Source organism: Hypomesus transpacificus, chromosome 18, assembly GCF_021917145.1.
Source record: "Hypomesus transpacificus isolate Combined female chromosome 18, fHypTra1, whole genome shotgun sequence".
Lineage (NCBI taxonomy): Eukaryota > Metazoa > Chordata > Actinopteri > Osmeriformes > Osmeridae > Hypomesus > Hypomesus transpacificus.
Window position 1 is genome coordinate 691,266 of NC_061077.1, and position 20,369 is coordinate 711,634.

Genomic DNA, 20,369 nt, shown 5'->3' on the forward strand with positions numbered 1-20,369 from the left:
CATCTGACAAGTGAGGGAACGCGCACGTCGAGGCTAGTGAGCGGGACGTAGACGTGTGAGTGTTGTCTCGCGACTACGGACTGAAATTTCTACAGTTAGCTTCCTCCGGCTTTAGCTAGCTAGTAGCCTAAATCACTACGTGGTTCTGAATGAAAGTGGTCAGCTAACCCTACTCATTGATTGGGATGCAAGCAGTGTAGAAAATCAACGTTTCATATTTCGATCTGGAAGATCGTCATCGTGCCCAGGAAAACGGTAAGAATTGCATCCATGTAATAATACAGCTAATGTCAGCTACGCTACTTTACCACGGACTGTCCTTGGATTAGTGAGATTGCAACATTTGCTAGCTAGCTAGCTTCTCTTAACTCAACCTAGTTTCCCAGCCCGGTAGCGATGGTACAGCCGCTGTAGGGCAGTAGCTCTAGTTGTGCTAGCTAGCTAGCCAACGTTTGCTAAACCAATATGGAGATTAATCGCTTGTCCCTGCTAGTTTCACATTTACATTCCCCTTTTTCCCGTCTTTTTAGTTTACGATGTGTTTTTTTGTTGTCATCATGAAACAATATGTCAGAATTGGAGTTTGTCCATTTAGCAATTCCAATAGTGAGTAATTGGCCGTCATAAATAAACCAAAGACCTAGCTCTAGCTAAACTAGTGAGCTACGCCATGTTAACGGTTTTGCACCTCGCAATTGCAATATCTTTCTTCTAAAACTCTTCGCTCACACAAGGCCAAACATCGAATGTAACACAACATGTTGCATGTATCGCGCCTTCCACTGCACTAATTAGCTAGTGAGCTAGTCTGTTTTAGATTGAATCTATCCACCATTGGCTAGCAATCCATTGACACAACTAGCAAGCAAAGAGGGTGACATGCGATGTTCTCATCTACGGTTGCGTTACTCTTTTAACATGAGATATTTAAAGGTTAACGGCACAACGACTAAACAATACAATAGAGGTTTCCAGTTACTACGCATTTGAATTAAAATTCATAATGCTTTACTGATGGGATCCAGGGATGTCTAATTGTCGTCTTTACTAGACGGCACAAACTGAATAAGTGGATTTGAGCCCGCGTTAACCTTTTTGTATTTAAATGAGCATGTAACTGTAAACGCCAGTCTGCTAATTCTTTCTTAAATAAGAGGTTGAGAGAACCACATATTAGATGGCCTGTTTGTGTTTTAAATACTGCAGATGTACTCAGGGCGTTAGCTGCCGGATATTTGCTAACTTGTTTGCTTTTTTAATCCTGCTGATGCATAGAAGTGGTTTTGAGTTATCATGGCAAAGGTCCTCACCCATGTGTGGACTGTTTATGTGGGGCTCACATTATTCTGCTAAACGTTCTACTTTATTCTCTCAATTGCCTTGCGCTTTCTTCAGACTCCTCTGTCACGTGCCCTGCCCTTACCCTCTGACTCCTCAAACGCTTTCTGTTCATCTCCTGATCACTTGTGATTTAAGTTGTCCCTAAACGTGCTTCCAAAAAGTACGCTTGCTTCTGAAAGGATCAGAATGTCTAGTAAGCCAGATCCATTAAGAGAGTAGCACACTGCACCATAAGCATCCCATTCAGAAAACAAGGAGCGGCTAACTGGCCACTGTACATTAGCTGATTAATTGGATGCTTAGCTTTTACTTTATTCCAATATGCTGTAGATAGCAGTAAAGAAGGGAGGGGGGGGGGGGCTTGGTGGGTGAGATACATTTGTTAGTGTTTGTGTGCAAGGGCACGTGTGTGGGTCTGGCAGCTGTATTTATTCAGTGGCGATAGCTGTGTGTTCATATTACCAGTCACTCATTGTCTTCGGGGGATGCCAGGGTTGTCAAAACCAGTTTGAGAGAATCCCATTCACTTCCACTCAAACATCACAGGCTAACAGCTGTCTATAACTCCAAATATGGTTTAACCTTTAACGTAAGCCGCCAGATGGAATGTATAATAAACTGTAGCCCTAATCAACAAAACAATAACATGAAGACGTGTCTCCAATATTACGCTTCAGGTTTGGAGCAAGCTTGAAGAAGGGAGCGGGACAAAGTCAGCTTGTACTTAGAGGGAGGGAGATGGTGTGACTAGCTCACAGTACAGCAGACAGATGTTCATCTGCTGGAAAGCAGGGCACAGCATGATGTGTGGGTGTGTAACGTGTGAGTTCGCACACACACACACACACGTCCATATAACACGTTTGTTCATCGTTAAGGCGTTGATGTGTAGTCTGACTCCCCTCCCCCGCTCATCTCAACCTACCGTGAGACGTGTCGCGGTCCAACTTGTTAAAAAGAGTCCCAGGTTTGACCCCCCATATTCGACTTGCGTTTAACCCATGTCAGCCCCCAATGCATGGTGACAGCTGGAGGAGGGTCATTAATGTGTGGCATCACCAGAGCTTGGGGTTGGGGTTTGTGAGAGATGGAAGATGTGGGAGGAGGAGGAGGGGGGCAGGTTGTTATTGTGTGTCTGTTCCAGTGGCCTTAATTCTAGTGAAAGGCCTCCTGGCCTATCCCTGTCCATTCTCCTGTCTGCTGCCCTGGGGTTATTGCTCTGGTGAACTTGGATGTTTGTCATTATGGTCATCTAATGTAGCATGCATGCATTTGGGTTTGTGTGTTGCCCACACACTTGTGTTCTGTATTCTGTAGTGGTTTCCAACTAGTGGCATGCAGGTGTCCCATAGGGGTCACACTGCTAGTGCTGACTTGGGTGAACCATCAAAGTCAGACATTTCTAAAGATGTCAGTTTGCTGTGCGTTCTTTACCAGCCTTGTTAAAGCAGCCTGTCAGCCTGGATTCCAGTCAGCCCTGCTGTACTGCAGCCCTCCAGACAGGCTGGCCCTGCTGCACTGCAGCCCTCCAGACAGGCTGGCCCTGCTGCACTGTAGCCCTCCAGACAGGCTGGCCCTGCTGTACTGTAGCCCTTCAGACAGGCTGGCCCTGCTGTACTGCAGCTGGCCCTGCTGGACTGTAGCCCTCCATTACATTTACATTACATTTAGTCATTTGGCAGACGTTCTTATCCAGAGCGACTTACAGTAAGTACAGGGACATTCCCCCGAGGCAAGTAGGGTGAAGTGCCTTGCCCAAGGACACAACATCATGGGGCGCGGCGGGGAATCGATCCGGCAACCTTCTGATTACTAGCCCGACTCCCTCACCGCTCAGCCACTTGACTCCCAGTTACTCCAGACACTCTTAGCACTTCTCACATGGGCTCTTGCTTCTTCTGACACACACACACACACACACTCTGTCACACAATTAAGACTTTAATGGGGTGGCAGGGTCATGTTTGGGTTCATGACTACATTGGAGTCTATGAATAGGCTACATTACTTTCTTAAATAGGAACAAATTGTCATGCAACAATAGACACACCTGAGTCTGACAAAGGCATGTTGTACACACACACACACACACACACACACACACACACACACGCACACGCACACACTTTCAGGCCTGCCTTAAATCACCCTCAGCTGATCTGTCCTGTGAGTGGTTGCAGAATTGAACCCTGCTCTGAATGTCTACGTGTGACTGGCCTCTGCTGTGGATTCAGGTTTTGATTGGCTTATCCCACAGAGTGGGAGGGTTGTGTTGGTGAGCAGCAGTGTGATTTGTAAAGCTGGGCTGTATCAGGTGTGTTTTGCCTGGCGAGGGGTCACCGTGACGATGCCAGCCATCTGGTAGAGGGTTTAGACCAGACTATGGGCCACTAATGGCAGCCGTGGCAACTGGCCTCGGTAACCAGGGATTCATGTGCGAGACCTGCTTTACTCATCCTTCTGTTTTCCTATTTTTTTTTCTTTCCCCCCCCCCCCCCCCTGTTATTTGCTCTCTAGACATGTGAGGTTGAAGCGTATCTACCCTTAATCCCCACAGTGTCGTGATGTGTGTACAGGTTTGTGTGCGTGTCTGTGTTCAGGTTTGTGCGTGCACAGCTTTGTTTTGTGAGTGCGAGCACGAGTGTGTAACCTGACAGGAGAGGAAGGAGGGAGGGAGACGGGGCGAGAGAAAAACAGAGAAATGGTCGGCCCGAAAAAATAAATCCGGATGGAGGGAGGGAGCTCGAGTGGGGAGGTGAAGATTTAGCCTGGCTGCTCCATATGGTGCATTGTGATGTGAGGGAGGACAGGAGGAGGGGGGGGGCGGAGGCGGGGGGAGGGGCTTCGCTGCTGCGTTCCCAGACCATTAGCAGGCAGGGGAACCTTGTTGTTAATCAGTCTTAACGACCGTGTGCATCCCCGCCAGCCTGCTCTCTTCTTTTCCCTCCCACACACCTCCTTCACTCCGTCTCTCCTCCCCTGCCCCTCCCCTGGGACGACAGGAGGGAAGACTGGAGGCTGAGTGGAGGAGACAGGAAGGAGGAGCTCAGGGAGAAGTGTGTGCGACAGACAGACAAACCTAAAGAGAACGTCCCTCATCCTCTCATGATTCCCCTTCAGGGTTCTAGGTTTCACCGGTCACGTCGGCAGACAGACAGGAGACGACCAGACTGTCTCATGTTTCATCCCCACGGCCTGTGGTTAGTTAGCCAGCCGGAGAATTTCATTTCGAGACCCAGCCCTCCGATTCACTTAGCTTCTCTTCTGAACTTGCTGTGGAGCGATACTGACAGTGAGGCTAGCTGTGCGGTGTCGGCTGCATGGTGGAGGCCCGACCCAGTGGCCCCCTTCCCTCCCTGCTGTCCTCTCCCCCCTTCACACAGCCTGGCCAGCACACAGAGTTGGACAGTGAAATGACACGGCCATGTTAATGCTGAGGGCCGTGCTCTTACTTCACACGTTGTCTATTTGTGAATCTCATGACAGAGCACTGTGCACCCTCCTCTGGATTCTTTCGTCAGTATAGTCGCTCCTTCACTCTATTTGTGTCTGACTACACTCACACCACAACACTGACACTTTTTCTCTTTCTCTCTGTCTCTGTCTAGCTCTTTCTGTCTCCATCTCTCTCCTCCTCCTCCTCTTACTTCAGTGAAGGGTCTGTCTGCTATTGTGGTCTACGTTCTAAAATAGCCCTGCTCACGTAGCTAGCTGTGGCTCTGCTGGCTAAGGCTAAGCTGCTAATTTCCTCCGACAGTAGAGCTGTGAGATTATCTCTAGGAGGGGCCAAGGCTGTGTGTTTATTTAGACCGGGTCTGTGTGAGAGTGGACCCTGTGTTTGTGTGTGTGGGGGGTGGGTGGTGGGTGGGGGAGTGTTAGTAGGTGTGATAAACCCTGTCTCCTGATGTAGCCGTGTTTAAAGAGCCGGCTTCATTTCGTGACCATCGTACCCTCACCCCTACCACCCTCATCCCTACCACCCTCACCCCTACCACCCTCACCCCTACCACCCTCACCCCTACCACCCTCACCCCTACCACCCTCACCCCTACCACCCTCATCCCTACCACCCTCACCCCTACTACCCTCACCCCTACCACCCTCACCCCTACCACCCTCACCCCTACCACCCTCATCCCTACCACCCTCACCCCTACCACCCTCACCCCTACCACCCTCACCCCTACCACCCTCACCCCTACCACCCTCATCCCTACCACCCTCATCCCTACCACCCTCACCCCTACCACCCTCACCCCTACCACCGGGGGAACTTCAAGCCTCACCACCCACACCCACCCTCTCTGTCTCCATCATAGGTCAAGGGCTACAGGGTCCTTAAGTCTTTCATCTCCATCCCTCTCTTTCTCTCTGCTCACCTCTTGCTCCTTCACTCTATTTGTGGCTGACTACACTCACACCACAACACTGACTCTCTCTCTCTCCTCTCTCTCCCCCCCTCTCTCTTCTCTCTCTCTCTCTCTCTCTAATCCAGCCTACTGCTCCTCAGGCATTGCTGGGTTTAGCTCCGCCCTAACACACCCTAGCACTGCCACACAGGGATACAACAGAGACATTTAGCAACCTGACTTTACCCCATGATCTGACTGTGTCTGTGAGGTGTGGGGAAACATCACTGTGTTTGTGTGTGTGTGTGTTCTGCAAGACCAGACAAGATTCCATGATGGGCCATACAAGCACTGCTGGTTCATTTAGTCATTTAGCAGACGCTCTTATCCAGAGCGACTTACAGTAAGTACAGGGACATTACCCCCGAGGCAAGTAGGGTGAAGTGCCTTGCCCAAGGACACAATGTAATTTTGCACGGCCGGGAATCGAACCGGCAACCTTCTGATTACTATCCCTAACCGCTCAGCCATCTGACTCCTCTTGACTCGCTGGTTTCTTCCTTGTGCCTCTCTCCCTTACAGCTCTTTCTTCAGGGTGAGGCTGTGAGCGTGCGAGGTAAGGAGTAAGAGAGAGAGAGAGAGAAGGAGCGAGCGAGCAGTCATGGAGCAGCAGAGACAGCGTTCTCTCTCCACCTCAGGAGAGTCCCTGTACCAGGTGCTGGGGGTGGACAAGAACGCCACGCCCGAAGACATCAAGAAGTGCTACAGGTTAGCAACACGCTATGCTACACCACCCGCTCAGTATCACTGAGAGGAACACGCTATGCTACACCACCTGCTCAGTATCACTCAGAGAGGAACACGCTATGCTACACCACCCGCTCAGTATCACTCAGAGAGGAACACGCTATGAGGTAGGAGAAGCAGAGGAGGGAAGAGGGAGGCTGGGCAGGGAAGAGGGAGGCTGGGCAGGGAAGAGGGAGGCTGGGCAGGGAAGGAGGAGGCTGGGCAGGGAAGAGGGAGGCTGGGCAGGGAAGAGGGAGGCTGGGCAGGGAAGAGGGAGGCTGGGCAGGGAAGGAGGAGGCTGGGCAGGGAAGGAGGAGGCTGGGCAGGGAAGAGGGAGGCTGGGCAGGGAAGAGGGAGGCTGGGCAGGGAAGAGGGAGGCTGGGCAGGGAAGAGGGAGGCTGGGCAGGGAAGGAGGAGGCTGGGCAGGGAAGGAGGAGGCTGGGCAGGGAAGGAGGAGGCTGGGCAGGGAAGAGGGAGGCTGGGCAGGGAAGAGGGAGGCTGGGCAGGGAAGAGGGAGGCTGAGGAGGGAAGAGGGAGGCTGGGCAGGGAAGAGGGAGGCTGAGGGGGGAAGAGGGAGGCTGGGCAGGGAAGAGGGAGGCTGGGCAGGGAAGAGGGAGGCTGGGCAGGGAAGAGGGAGGCTGGGCAGGGAAGGGGGAGGCTGGGCAGGGAAGGGGGAGGCTGGGCAGGGAAGAGGGAGGCTGGGCAGGGAAGAGGGAGGCTGGGCAGGGAAGGGGGAGGCTGGGCAGGGAAGGGGGAGGCTGGGCAGGGAAGGGGGAGGCTGGGCAGGGAAGGAGGTGAAAGGTAGGTAGGAGTTAATAGCGACAAGGCTGACAGGTAGTTTTTTGAGGCCGAGAAGCAGGAGCTGTTCACTTCCATGTACCTGGAAGGAGACCAATGACTTCCTTGTCACTGTGTTCCTGTCATCCTGTAATCCTCCACTAGGGCGCGCTACAGCAGTGCCTTTGCAGTGAAACAGCTGTGGGTGTGCGGCAGACAGGTTCAGGTGTCTGCCTGGGGATTGTAGTTCTTCGTCCGTCCTTATTCCGATTGCGCTTGTCTGTTCACCAGGAAACTGGCTCTGAAGTTCCACCCAGACAAGAACCCCGACAACCCCGAGGCTGCAGACAAGTTCAAGGAGATCAACAACGCTCACGCCATCCTGTCTGACTGCACCAAGAGGAACATCTACGACAAGTACGGCTCCCTGGGGCTCTACGTGGCCGAGCAGTTCGGGGAGGAGAACGTCAACACCTACTTTGTCTTGTCTTCCTGGTGGGCCAAGGTGAGAGGAGGGAGGGGGGGAGGGATGGGGGATGGATGGAAATATACTGTAGGAGGGAGGGGGGGAGGGATGGGGGATGGATGGAAATATACTGTAGGTTATCAGACTAAACATGGCAGAACAATATGCAGTGGAGAATGGACGGAGATTGACAACACCTGTATGTGTGTACATGTATGCCTCCCTCCCCCCCCTCCCTCCCCCCCTCCCTTCCTCCCCCCCTCCCCTCCCCCCCTCCCTCCCTCCCTCCCTCCCTCCAGGCCTTGTTCGTCTTCTGTGGGGTGGCGACAGGCTGCTACTTCTGCTGCTGCCTGTGCTGCTGCTGTAACTGCTGCTGTGGGAAGTGTAAACCCCGTCCTCCCATGGAGCATGAGCCTGAGTTCTACGTGTCCCCAGAGGACCTGGAGGCTCAGATGACCACAGACGACAGAGGTAGAGACCCTAGCCATGCCCACACTGGTCACCAGCCGGTAGGGATGAGCTCAAAGCGATGGGTTTACTTTTGACCCTTTTGTCAAATGTTTGTACTGATCTGTGTTCGGGAACTTCACTGTGTCACTCGGTTGCTGTGTGTGTGTGTGTGTGTGTTTTCCCTCAGATGGTGGGGAGCCTATCATGATGCAGCCGTCATCAGCTACAGAGAACACTCAGTTGACGTCAGACGGCCACCACTCCAGCTACCGGACCGACGCCTATTAGACGCCAACGACACACACATACATACACATACACACACACGCACTCCTCTCAGCCTCACGGTGACCCTGGCCTAACCCCAATATAACCCATGCCATTCATACCACTCTGTCCTCCCCAAGATTCAAACACACACACACACACACACACACAAACACACACACACACCCTGGCAAGTCTCTCTACCACAGATAGAGCTAGGCCCTCTTCCTCAACCCCACCTGACCTCTGACCACAACCCTACACCCCCCCCCCCCCCCCCCCCCCCCCCCCCACACACACACACACACACACACACACACACAGCTGTCCTGAGAAGGATGTGTTTGTAACACTGGAAAAGAGACACATACATTGGAGGAAAACGTTGTTTACCACACACAATGTTTGGGGGCTGTCTGTTGTCCATGCATGCGCATGCGTGCAGACACACACCATAAGTAACAAATGGCATTCTTATTCTGCTTGTTTGAATGATTTAAAACTGTTTTAGCTGAACTGTAGCCTCAAACCTCTAACCCTGCCAAGATACTGTATAGATCGTGGGTAGGCCTAGTCACAGTCACTGGCTCATAGACGTAACACACGCACACACGCGCGCGTCACAGCGGAACTCAACACTTACAAGCACTGTCTGTCTCCCCCACGCCACCCCCCCCTTTTGTCTGGCCACTGTTCTGTTTGTTTTGTTTCTGAACATTCCTTGTACTGTGGACAATCATGGGTGGCTGGAGAGGACACAACTATCCCTGCTGTATAGGCTGGCTGGCTAGGGTGGCTAGGGTGGGTAGGCTGGCTAGGGTTGCTATGGCTATGTCTGGAAGTGGGTCAGACACGCAGCCCTGTACGCTAGGAGGGGAGGGGTTCCTGGTGGGGGGGGGGGTGCGGTCTTTGTGGGTACATGGGCTTGACTGCATCGGCACAACAGGTGTGTGAGGGGGTAGTGGGTGATGGTGGGCTGAAGGGGGGTGGTGTTTGTGCTCTGTGTTGGGTACAGGGGCTGGTCAGCATCAGTGTATGGGTGGTGTGGAGGACAGGAGGGCCCTTACTGGAGCTGTCTCACCCAGCAGATGTCATGTGACTGACTGACACCACTTCTGGATGCATGTGGAGAGGGGCTTTGGAGCTCCTAAACGATGGAGTGTAGCTAGCTAACGTGATAACGGCACATGTGTGGTCAGCTGTGAGGAGGTGGGTATCCCTGCTCTGGGTCACTTTAGTTTCTCCAGTCTGTAGATGATTTTTCCGTTCTGGTGAATACGACAGAACAGCATTACACATGGACACACAGTGTCTTCCACTCCTCTCATCCTCCTCTCCTCACCTCTCTTCTCCCTTTGCACTGGTTCGGCCCTCCAAGCCACCTAGTTTTATTTTAAACCCAAGCTTGTGCTCCGTTACAGATATGAAGGATTATAAACAGAACTAGAAATTGTCTATTAGCAAATCCCCACAGTGTGTCTGTGTGTGTGTCTCTGTGTGTGTACCTCTGTGTACCTCTGTGTGTGTGCATGAGAGAGTGTGTGTGTCGTGGGAGGGCTCCTATATGTGTTGGTGTTCTGTGTCAGGCTCAACGTGTTGACCTCTCAATATACAGTACATATATCCCACTGAGAGCACACACACACACACACAGAGGACGGCTGTTTAGTTTCTGCTTCTGTGTGAAAAAAGTAAATTATGTAAATGTTGTATGTTTAGATTTTACGTTGTATATTTGAGTTGTACAACCGAAAAGTGTTGTTTAGTTCTATTTTTGTTTAGTAGATGATTGTTTTGGTTTTCTTACTTATGTTTGTTGACGATGAGGGAGGATTTTGTTGATATTCAGTCATGATTTTATGTCAGTAATTTCAGCACTGTAGTCAGTGATAAACACAACTAAGCATGGTAACAGGCAACAACAATCAAACAAGGATGTAGCCAGCTACAACACGTAATTGTCACAACAGTAACCCACTTCTATGAACTCTTATGACAGTACAGTAACCAACTCCTATGAACTCTTATGACAGTACAGTAACCAACTCCTATGAACTCTTAGGACAGTACAGTAACCCACTCCTATGAACTCTTAGGACAGTACAGTAACCAACTCCTATGAACTCTTTAGACAGTACAGTAACCCACTTCTATGAACTCTTACGACAGTATAGTAACCCACTCTGAGTGTCCCTCCCCTCAAGCAAGGTCATCACCATCCAAAAGACCATTGGTCACAGTTTAACAACCCCCTTTAATAGACAATCTGAGAATAGGACTTGGGTTAGCAGTGAGTGTCTATGATCTGGAGCTCTACATCTGTTTAATTGTTGCGACTTTTATCACTAATTATCACTTTTGTTTTTAATCTTATTGTCAATTTAACACTTAGTTCACCGTTGCAACTGTAACTCTACATTGTAAGAAAATGCTATAAGATTTTAGAACCTGTCTTTTCTTCAAGTAACTTTGGAAAGAAAACTAACCAATCACGTTGTCCGTATTACCTGGTTAAAACATGCTTTTATCTAAACCCCGCCCACTCTATTTTTCTATGGTTAGATTGGTTCCATATGTTTAAGGTCATTGATATTCCAACCCTATATGTTATTCCCTCTGTGGCTCCCTGTGTATGAGTGAATGCAATGTTTAGACAGAACCATACTGGATCACTAAAAGAAAAAAACTAAAGTTTGAGAACACTTATCAAAACAACAAAATATATGAGTGCACAAGTGCAAAACAACATAGAAATAAGATGAAGCGTTATTTTATTTATTTTATTTTTGTTATCTTTTTAATGAATGACTATAGATGGTTATAAATAGTATGTACCGGTAACTAGATGTGACCATGGAGAGGTGATGAAGAACTGTGGGTTGACAGGGGTCGTAGCTAGTAGACGGGTGGAAAGCTAGTGTTGCTGTTTTAGCATGGATCAGTCCACAGTGTGTCTGGTGGAGAACCCACATGAGTCACTTATCTAATGTGCTGTTGTAAAATAAATGTTTCTGATGCTTAGCCCTGTCTCCTGGTCTGTTCTTATGTATGTTTGGGACAAACGAGCCCACGTGCTTGGCGACGACACACTCGACTGGGGACGATTTAACGGGGGTTGAATGGAGTCGAATGCGCTTGGTGCTGGTTGGTGTCCAGACATAGCATGATACAGGAAGGCTGTGAAGAGAAGGAAGGTAAGAAGGGGTGTAACTGTAGAAAGACCACTGACATGGCATGATCTGCCTGCATACCACCCTGCTGCCCTATACGGCCTGGAGAAGGGAAGAGGGAGGGAGGGCAGGGGCTGCCCCTGACTGAAACCCAACACCCCCCACGTCAAATGCTGCGACCTCGGACGGGACACGCAGCAGAGGACGGGGTACTGAGGATCTGCGTCCAGAGACCACCAGTACAGGTACCTAAGAGGAGGTACGTGGGTACAGAGAGAGGGTGACTGACTGAACACAGGATTGAGGTCGAAGAGAGAGAACGAGAAAGAAAAGAGATAGAAGCGCAACCCCAGAAGACGACCAAAGTATCAGTCCTGCGGTCCTGGTAACTCAGATCAACACTGCCCTCTCCTGAGAGTGGGGTTATTTACTGAATGCTTCACTGAAGATCTGGAAGGATAGCTTGGAGACTGTTTCCACTACAAAAGCATAGTGCACCAGTAACTAATCTTACTGGTATTCCACCTTGACAAGCAAACTGACTTGCCAACCACTTGACCGTCTGGTAGCAAGACTGATAAACGGAAAGATTGGTGACGGAAGGCGGGTTAGGAGGCAGAAAATCAAAGAGGCAGACCGACATACAGGCAGAAAGACAAATCTATTTGACTTGCAGGCGTCCAGGTAGCCAGACCAAGGATGAGCTTGTCTGTTCCGCTGGAGCTGAGCTCCCTTCAGAGGGACCACCAGGCTCTGGACACCCTGGAGAAGCAGCTCATCTGCCCCATCTGTCTGGAGGTCTTCACCAAACCTGTGGTCATCCTGCCCTGCCAGCACAACCTGTGTCGCAAGTGTGCCAACGACCTCTACCAGGTGAGCTGGGCAGGTGTGTGTGTGTGGGTAGGTGAAGGGTCTGTGTTTGTGAGCTTTCAATAACCCTTCATGGTGTTTACGCAAGGTCCATCTATGTTGTTTTGTGTGCTTGCTTATCTTATGACTTTTAGTCACTGTTAGCACATCTCATGGAAGAAGATCTGTTTGTATTTTTCGCCAGCCCAGTGACAGTGTTCTGTAGCTAGCTGGCTCCTGTCTTGGAGTCATGAGGACGACATGCGAGATTCAATCTTCTTTTCACACACATATCCATCATCTACTGTACCCCCCCTCCCCCCACACACACACACACCAGACCCTGGTTGGCTCATCACCCTAACAGCATATCAATCCTAGAAGCACTGGTTCACACCAATTCAAATGAATCACAGTGACAAACGTGCCTATTCACAACAAAGTACAGAACAACACACCCCAACAGGTGTGTGTGGATTATCAATGTCTAAACTTGGACTCTTAAGAGCTGCTATACAGGTCACGACCCACGTTCTTTGTTTGAATTTGTTGAGTCACATGACAATCAAAGGACAAGGCAGGATCAACTGAATTCTAATATGAGAAGAACAATTACAAATGGTAACCATGGAATCAAGCTTACAGGTGTTTCTTGTCTCTCATTTTCCCTGTTGCCATGGGCTCCCTGTGAGGACATTGGATGACAGAGGGTCCATGGGAGTTGAGGAACAGCTGATCTGAGCGTAGTTGCTGGCTCGTTTCCAGAGGCACTCGTGGAACATACTTGTTTAACAGACACAATATTGCCAAATCTCTTCTGCCAGAACTAGCAAAGATACAAACCAAGCTGCCCACACACGATCATAACTCATAGCCAGGGTTCAGACCCTTAAATTACACTGACAGACCCTCTTTAGCCCCTGGCTTTGGAAAGGTTAGAGTTGTGTGTGAGAGGTTAACCGTGTTTCTGTGCAGTGATCACGAATGAATCACTAGATTAAGTGTACAAATTCATGTTTATAAGCCCCATAGTGGTCAAAATGCCAAGATGAACATCCGAGTTGACGAAACGGGAGTAGATGAGAGCGATTAAGTCAGTGATCTGGTATGTCTAATCACCTCTGTCTACAGTGTCTAAAGGCCAGACTGGGTAGCTACCCTGTTGGCCCTCTTGGCTGTGGGTTCAGGGGTGGTGAACATGAGCATTGTGCAATGTGGTGGTATCAGATGCTGGTGCTTCAGCCCTACACAACATCAACACCGACAGGACCACAACATCAACACCAACATGACCACAAGCGGTCACTTCTCAGATTACCTGCATGTTATGGATTTTGTGGCTGCCAGGTTCTGGCTTTCCTGCCTTCCAGTCCTCCAGCATCTCAGACCCCCAGCTTTTTGGACACCCCATTCCCCCAGCCCAAGCTTCTCAGCCCCCCAGCCTCTCAGCCCCCAGACCCAGGCCCCCAGCCTCTCAGCCCCCCATCCCTCCAGCCCCCCAGCCTCTCAGCCCCCAGACCCAGGCCCCCAGCCTCTCAGACCCCCATCTCTCCAGCTCCCTAGCCTCTCAGGCCCCATCCCTCCAGCCCCAGCCCCCCCGCCTCTCAGACTTCAGCTTCATAGCCCCCAGTATCTCCAGAAGCTCCAGGCCCTCACCCCCAGCCCCCCAGCCCCCCAGCTACAGCCTCATCTTTCCAGCCACGGCTCTGTTAACCAGTCGAGGGAGGCCCCTGATCCCTGCAGACACGGCAGCAGCTGTGGCTTATTAAAGAGAAACTATTTCAGGGTACTCTCCTCTATCCTGTCTTTCACTCTGTGATCTCTCCTGCCATACCGTCTGTTCTCTCTCGGCTCCTGAGGGAAGCAGGAGAAAGCAACTGCGAGCGCTCGGTGTCTTCACCAGTAAGAGCAGCAGGACCTCCAGGGCCAGGTTATCATGGATACCCACTGCAGCATTATCTCTGCAGTATTTATAACCCAACCAGGCGTGTGGACTGGGAGAAGGTGCAAAGGACTGCCTGGGGAATGGGAATGTTTGTTTGCCTAAGATAGCATTCTGCCCTCGGCAACAGCCCCCAAATATGAACCGTTTTGTATCAAGGGAGGTTTGGATCATTTGAAAGTGTGAGATCCCAGATGAACGGCAAATCCTCCAACAGACCAGACCCTGATACTCTTCTGCCGATGCTGATCCTCTTGTTGACAGATCAGGGCCCATCTTGGAACACACAGCCCAGGCAGAAACACACAGGCACACACAGAAACACACTCACAGAGACCGAGCCGGTGAGAAATGATGTCATCGTCTCAACTTACAAACTGCCCCGTCTGTGACGTTCAGCACAGCATTGTGTGTCGTGGAAAACAGGAAATGGTGTTCGGATGAACTTCCTGCTGAGTAAGAGGTGCAGCCCTCTCTGTTTCAGACCCGCAGCAACATGGTGGGGCGTTTCCGCTGCCCCTCCTGCCGACAGGAAGTGGTGCTAGATCGCCACGGTGTCTATGGCCTACAGCGCAACCTGCTGGTGGAGAATATTATCGACGCGTACAAGCAGGAGGCCACTAGGTGAGAGGGGGAAGGAGTAAGGAGGGATAGGACAGGGGAAAGAGGGTGGAGGAGGGAGGGAGAAATAGATGGAGGTTTGATGCGGAAAAGGGGATTGGATGAGAGATATGAGGGGTGTGAGAGGGAGGGAAATGGGAAGTGAAGAAGGAAGGAATAGGAATGACACGGGAGGGGTGGTTAGCTCTAATAATGCAAGCCTTATCCCAGATGACATGCACATGCCACAGGACTAAGAATAATGACAAAACTCCGCTCATCTCCCCTCCGTGTGTCTGAAGCTTGCGGCCGCCTCCCAAGTCCTCAGACCATGTGACCTGCCAGGAGCACGAAGGTGAGAGGGTGAACATCTTTTGCCTCAGTTGCCAAAAGCCAACCTGCTCCCTCTGCAAGGTGTTCGGCGCCCACAAGGCCTGCCGGGTGGCGCCGCTGCCAGAGGTGTACCAGCAGCAGAAGGTAGGGTGGGGCTCACACTGATGACATCACAGGTTCTAAACGGTGGGGCGTGTGTGGGTTATGTGTACAAGTGGCTGGCTTGTTTTGATCGACCTCTGTATCGATGGATTCTGTGGTTCATCTCCACAGTCGGAGCTGACTGATGGGATCAGCTCGCTGGTGTCAGTAAACAGCCGAGTCCAGGCTTCCATAAATGAGCTGGAGGAGACCTGTAGAAACATCGAAGTGAGTCACCGTCCCAACACGTCTGTTTCACTTCCCGTGTCTTGTCTGGACAACTGTAACATTGCACAGAGTTTGAATGTCCCTCCTTCCTCTTCCGTTCTTTTTTCTCTCCCCCCCACACCTTCTTCTCCACCCCTCCTCATCAGGAGAACTGCAAGACACAGAAGCGGGCGCTGTGCGACAAGTTCGACCGCATGTACGCCATCTTGGAGCAGAGGCGAAACATTATGACTCAAAGAATCAGCTACGAGCAGGAGGAGAAGATGGGGTTCACTCAGGAACTGGTGCGCTCCAACGGGGAGAACGTCGAAGCCAACACTAAACTGGTGGAGACGGCTCTAAGGACCATGGAGGAGCCTGAGATGGCTGCCTTCGTGCAGGTAAGACGGTTGCCTTCGTGCAGGTAAGATCCTTGCTGGTAGAACGAGCAGCCCCATGAGTCTTCACTTACAACAGTGTTTTCTCTGTTTCCTTCCCAGAGTTCCAGAGCGCTGATTGAGAAGTGAGTGTACTATGAAGCAGAGATGTTCCTCTTAAACCCTCTGGATCCGTCTTCTACCATCACTAATCAATCTCCTTTTCTCTCTGACCTCCCCTCTCTCTATTCATCTTCTTATTTCTGTTCGCCAAGGGTTCTAGAGGCGACCAAGTCCACTACGATTCAAACCCTGGAGCCAGGCTATGAAAACATGGACCACTACAAGGTGGACTTCAATGCAGAGGAAAGGACTCTCTACCAACTGGACTTTGAAGGTATTCCAGGCCCCATTAGAATGGATGTCAATGGTAGTGCAAAATCCAATACCATACATTTTTGCTGGTGAAGGAAAGATTTTGTGAAGTTATTATTGTGCATGTAGTGTAGGTAGCATGCTGCCTCAGTCATCTTCTGGAATAATATTCAAAAAATATTTTATACTGTATTCTCTTAATGGACAAAAATCAGTTAACAGACAAAAGAGAATCTAACTGCTATTCTCCACAGTTGAGGAGGTGGTTCCAGAGGAACCAGAACCAGAACCAGAGCCAGAACTTGAACAAGTAATAGAACCCCTTCCAGTTCCAGAGCCTGTTTTGGAATCAGTATCGGTTCTGGAACCAGCACCAGTGTGGGTCCCAGTGTCCAGCCTGGTTTTGAGTCCAGAGGAGGCTGAGGTCAGACTGAAGTCTAAAGAATGGAGTCTGAAGGACCCTGTAGCTGATTATATAGAGGAGGAAGAGGAGGAGAAGATAGAGGAGGAAGAGGAGGAAGAAGAGAAGGTGCGGGGGCAGGCAGAAGGATGTGTTGCAGACCCTTATAAAGAAGACCTGTGTGAAGCTGATGGGATGAACATACAGCAGGTATGGATAGCATCTGAAGCTAAATGAATCCCCTTTCTTACTGTGAGTATTTGTTGTTTTTAAAAATCTACTTTTTCCCACCAATTATCTCTGGTGAGTCAACGAGAGTCAAGCCACAGAGTAATGAAGGTCTGGTTTGAACCCAAAACTAAACATTTTCCTTCACTTCTGCCCTTGATTTAGCTTGTCTTTTGTAGCTGCGAATGTTCCAGAGAAGCCTGATTAAATGCAATATGCAAGTATTTTGATTTTGAATAATACAAAGTGCATAAAGTGTTTGATCTAGGTGTGCTTGTCTCCTTCTATCAGACTGAGCCAGCGTGGGGGCAGCAGGGTGAGCCTGATTCAGGTGCATGGGCAGCCCAGGGAATGGCGATGTGTGGGGCCAGAGAAGAGGAAACTAGGTTTTACCCCAGCTGGTACTCACCTAACGGCTGGCACAGGCTTAGCCCCAGTCCAGCTGTCAAAACAAAGCCACTGGCAGTGCCAGATAACACGCCCCAGCTAAATAAGGGACCCCTGCCCCAACCCCCATTTCAGCCCCAGCCCCAGACACTCTCCCTACCCCAGTACCAGCCCCTTCAACTTCAGCCTCAGCAGTTGTCTCTACCCCAGCAGCCCCCACTCATACCCACACCTCGCTGGTTGGAAGCTAGCTTCGCTGGAGGGCTGGGGTCAACATCCACAGGGGGTCACCAGGGGTGTGTGTCCCAGACTGGGGCTGAGGGAGATAGCCCTGGACTAGGAGTGAGTGTCACCCAAGCTAGGGAGGGCGGCCCGGGGCTGGAGGAGAGTGCTGTCGGCAGGTTGGGCAGTGGGCCCTCCACCCCACAGCAGGTCAGTCGGATCCAGAAAGGTCTCCGTCACCGCCTCCATCACCATCCAAGCAGCCATTTCCTGCCCCGTGTGTCCCACGCTGCTGCTGCTGCTGTGTCCTCCACTTCCTCTTCCTCATGTCACCCTGGCGTCATGGCCACCGCTGCCCCACCTCGCTCAGTCACCCTCGTCACCATGTGTCTCTGTGTCACTGCTCTCTCTGTCTGTCACAGGGAAGGGATCCTCTACGCCATGTCTGAAACTATCATCTTCATCTGTAGAAAACACTCTTTAGGTTTTGTTGTGTATGTTTGGTAATATACATATGGACAAGTGCAGTATAATCAGGTACACCTATGGGGATGCAATAAACATGTCGGTAAAGTGAAAACTGCACATGCTATCCAGACCATAATGTCTCATATGAGCCAGCTCTTCCAGTGTAGGTGACCAGTGAGAAGGACTGTCCCTATCAACTCTTATCCTCTGTTGTCCGGACTACCGGTGATCACACGAGCGATCCTTCCATCCGTATCCCACGGTCTGCTCTTGCCATTCTGAGGCTTGTTCTCCCCCCCCCCCCCCCCCGTCTCTCCCCAGGCGGTCACCCTCTTCTTCTACCTGGTGGTGCTCCTGGTCATCCTGCAGAGGGTCTGGGCTTGTATCAGCTGCTTCATATGTATATAACAGAGCAGACCGCTCTCACAGAGGTCCACACTCAGGAACCATCAGGTGTGTCCATAGAGAGATGTTTACTGTCATTCTGCAGGGATTGTCTATTGTGATCCTGCTGCAGTGGTTGAATAATTCAGTAGACATCTCTGTGGGTGTATCTGGAGAATTACAATGGGCAGACCTGGGTCAAATAATCCTTTCAGTGGTGATTGTAGCCTGATAGTAATGATGAGTCTGGAAAAGCTTTCTAGGTAAGCTCCATAAAGAGGTTAAGGATATTTGAAAGGGTCTAATCTAATGTTTGAGCCCAGGTCTGAATGTGGCTCAGTGATGTTGGGGATAGGTGAAGGTCGTGTGTTTGACTAACACAGCATCGGTTCTTTTCTATGTGCAACATTGATCTTTACTCACTCTCATGCTAACTCATTTCCATTGGCATGTGAGATTCTGCTTGTGGATAGACTGGCTTTTTTTAGTAAGAAATGTAGTTGTTGGCTGCCCAGTTTGGAGAGAGAGAGAAGGAGAGTGAGAGAGAAAAAGATTGAGAGAGCAAGAGAGTTAGTGAGAGACAAGGTAAGATCTTAAAAGTTGGAGGATACAAACTTAAGGTCATCCTCATTTGGTTATCAATCTCTGTCTCCTCTTCTCCCCTCCTCCAGAGTCAGCCCCTCTCAGTGGCACCCCAGGAGGACGGGAGAGGGGCGGAGCAGAGCACACACACAAACTTCTTTACCCGAGACTCTACTGCCCCCTGGTGGATGGATGTATAAAGTCAGGGAGTCAGGCAGGCAGGCAGGCAGGTGTGTGGGTGTCAAAAATAGTGTAAAGGTCACTTATCATCCTCTCCTCAGCTATTTCCTTAAATAATTAGCTATTTGCTGTGTGTTGGGATGTTTATTTTGGATTCATTTGTTTATTGGGAGTGAGTGTTTAGACTACACTTGTATCCTCTTCAACACTTAATTAACAGTTAACTAGTAGTTCAGTTAGACGCATTTTTTACAATCATTGGGCAGTTTTACCTTTTGCAACTGCTGATGCGTCACCATTTTCTCTGAATGAACATGGCTTGTGAGCATGACTGCTTTTGTGTGCTTTATGACTCATTCATCCCTGTAGGTGCATCTGTCACTAAGCTTTCTATTCATATCAATTCAATACACGCTGTACATTTAGTGGCTCATGTGCCCATCTCTTGCCCACTCCAGATTGGATCTGGGTTGGGGAATAACAGTCCCACAGGCCCCTCCCCCACCCCCGCTGGTGGGATACAGACCCCCGTTCGCCTCAGCGAGACCCCGCCTCGTCTCAGTTTCTCCTTCTCCTGGCTCAATGCCCTCTCCAAGAAGAAGAAGTAAGCGGAGGCCCCACAGTCCAGTTGGAGGTCAAACTCGAATTCTGGTTTTAAGGGAAATAACCAGACCCGAGTCCGCCCGTACACATCCAGTCTCGATCCCCTTCACACGAATTTGAATCGAAAGAATTCGCACGTCTTAATTGCAATTGTTGTATTTTTAATGGTAGAGGTTTGTGAAAGAGCTGAGTTTGTTTGCATGTCTCAAGGACTTTGTCTTTTTTATTTTATTAATTTGATTGTAATGTGACTGCATTTTATCTACAGGCCTATTTTACTGAAGAAAATGTAGCCTACTGTAACACAGAATATTGTATGTTTGGTGAAGGACTTGGACATATTATTGCATGATAGTTTCTGCACTTTATTAAAATTGAATAAAACACGTGAAGTGCTGTGTAGTCTGAAATATATTATTTTGTGGGTGTAAATGTAGCCTATGTTTTTTTACATGTTCATTTGTTAGAGCATTGGGGGTGCTCAG

At 50.1% G+C, this 20,369-nt stretch overlaps 2 protein-coding genes across 7 annotated transcripts; both read left to right on the top strand.

Moving 5' to 3' along the window:
- Positions 1-28: 28 nt before the first annotated feature.
- Positions 29-11,457, top strand: dnajc5ab (DnaJ (Hsp40) homolog, subfamily C, member 5ab). Of its 2 annotated transcripts, none has more exons than XM_047039513.1 (5): positions 29-255; positions 6,273-6,458; positions 7,545-7,758; positions 8,019-8,190; positions 8,360-11,457. In XM_047039513.1, exons 2-5 carry the CDS (start codon positions 6,352-6,354, stop codon positions 8,455-8,457), a joined length of 591 nt encoding a protein of 196 aa, XP_046895469.1. In that variant the 5' UTR covers positions 29-255; positions 6,273-6,351; the 3' UTR covers positions 8,458-11,457. The 2 variants fall into 2 exon arrangements, with proteins under 2 accessions (XP_046895469.1, XP_046895468.1); XM_047039512.1 differs by having other exon boundaries at positions 30-255; positions 8,357-11,457.
- A 334-nt stretch (positions 11,458-11,791) lies between these two features.
- trim101 (tripartite motif containing 101) lies at positions 11,792-20,276 on the top strand. Of its 5 annotated transcripts, none has more exons than XM_047039519.1 (11): positions 11,792-12,479; positions 14,867-15,021; positions 15,300-15,474; positions 15,604-15,699; positions 15,846-16,079; positions 16,179-16,201; positions 16,331-16,452; positions 16,685-17,040; positions 17,350-17,877; positions 18,457-18,588; positions 19,740-20,276. In XM_047039519.1, the coding sequence occupies exons 1-10, from the start codon at positions 12,306-12,308 to the stop codon at positions 18,541-18,543; spliced, it is 1,950 nt and encodes a 649-aa protein (XP_046895475.1). In that variant the 5' UTR covers positions 11,792-12,305; the 3' UTR covers positions 18,544-18,588; positions 19,740-20,276. The 5 variants fall into 5 exon arrangements, with proteins under 5 accessions (XP_046895475.1, XP_046895476.1, XP_046895474.1 ...); XM_047039520.1 differs by lacking the exon at positions 19,740-20,276 and adding an exon at positions 19,191-19,276; XM_047039518.1 differs by lacking the exon at positions 18,457-18,588.
- The last annotated feature ends 93 nt before the right edge of the window (positions 20,277-20,369 follow it).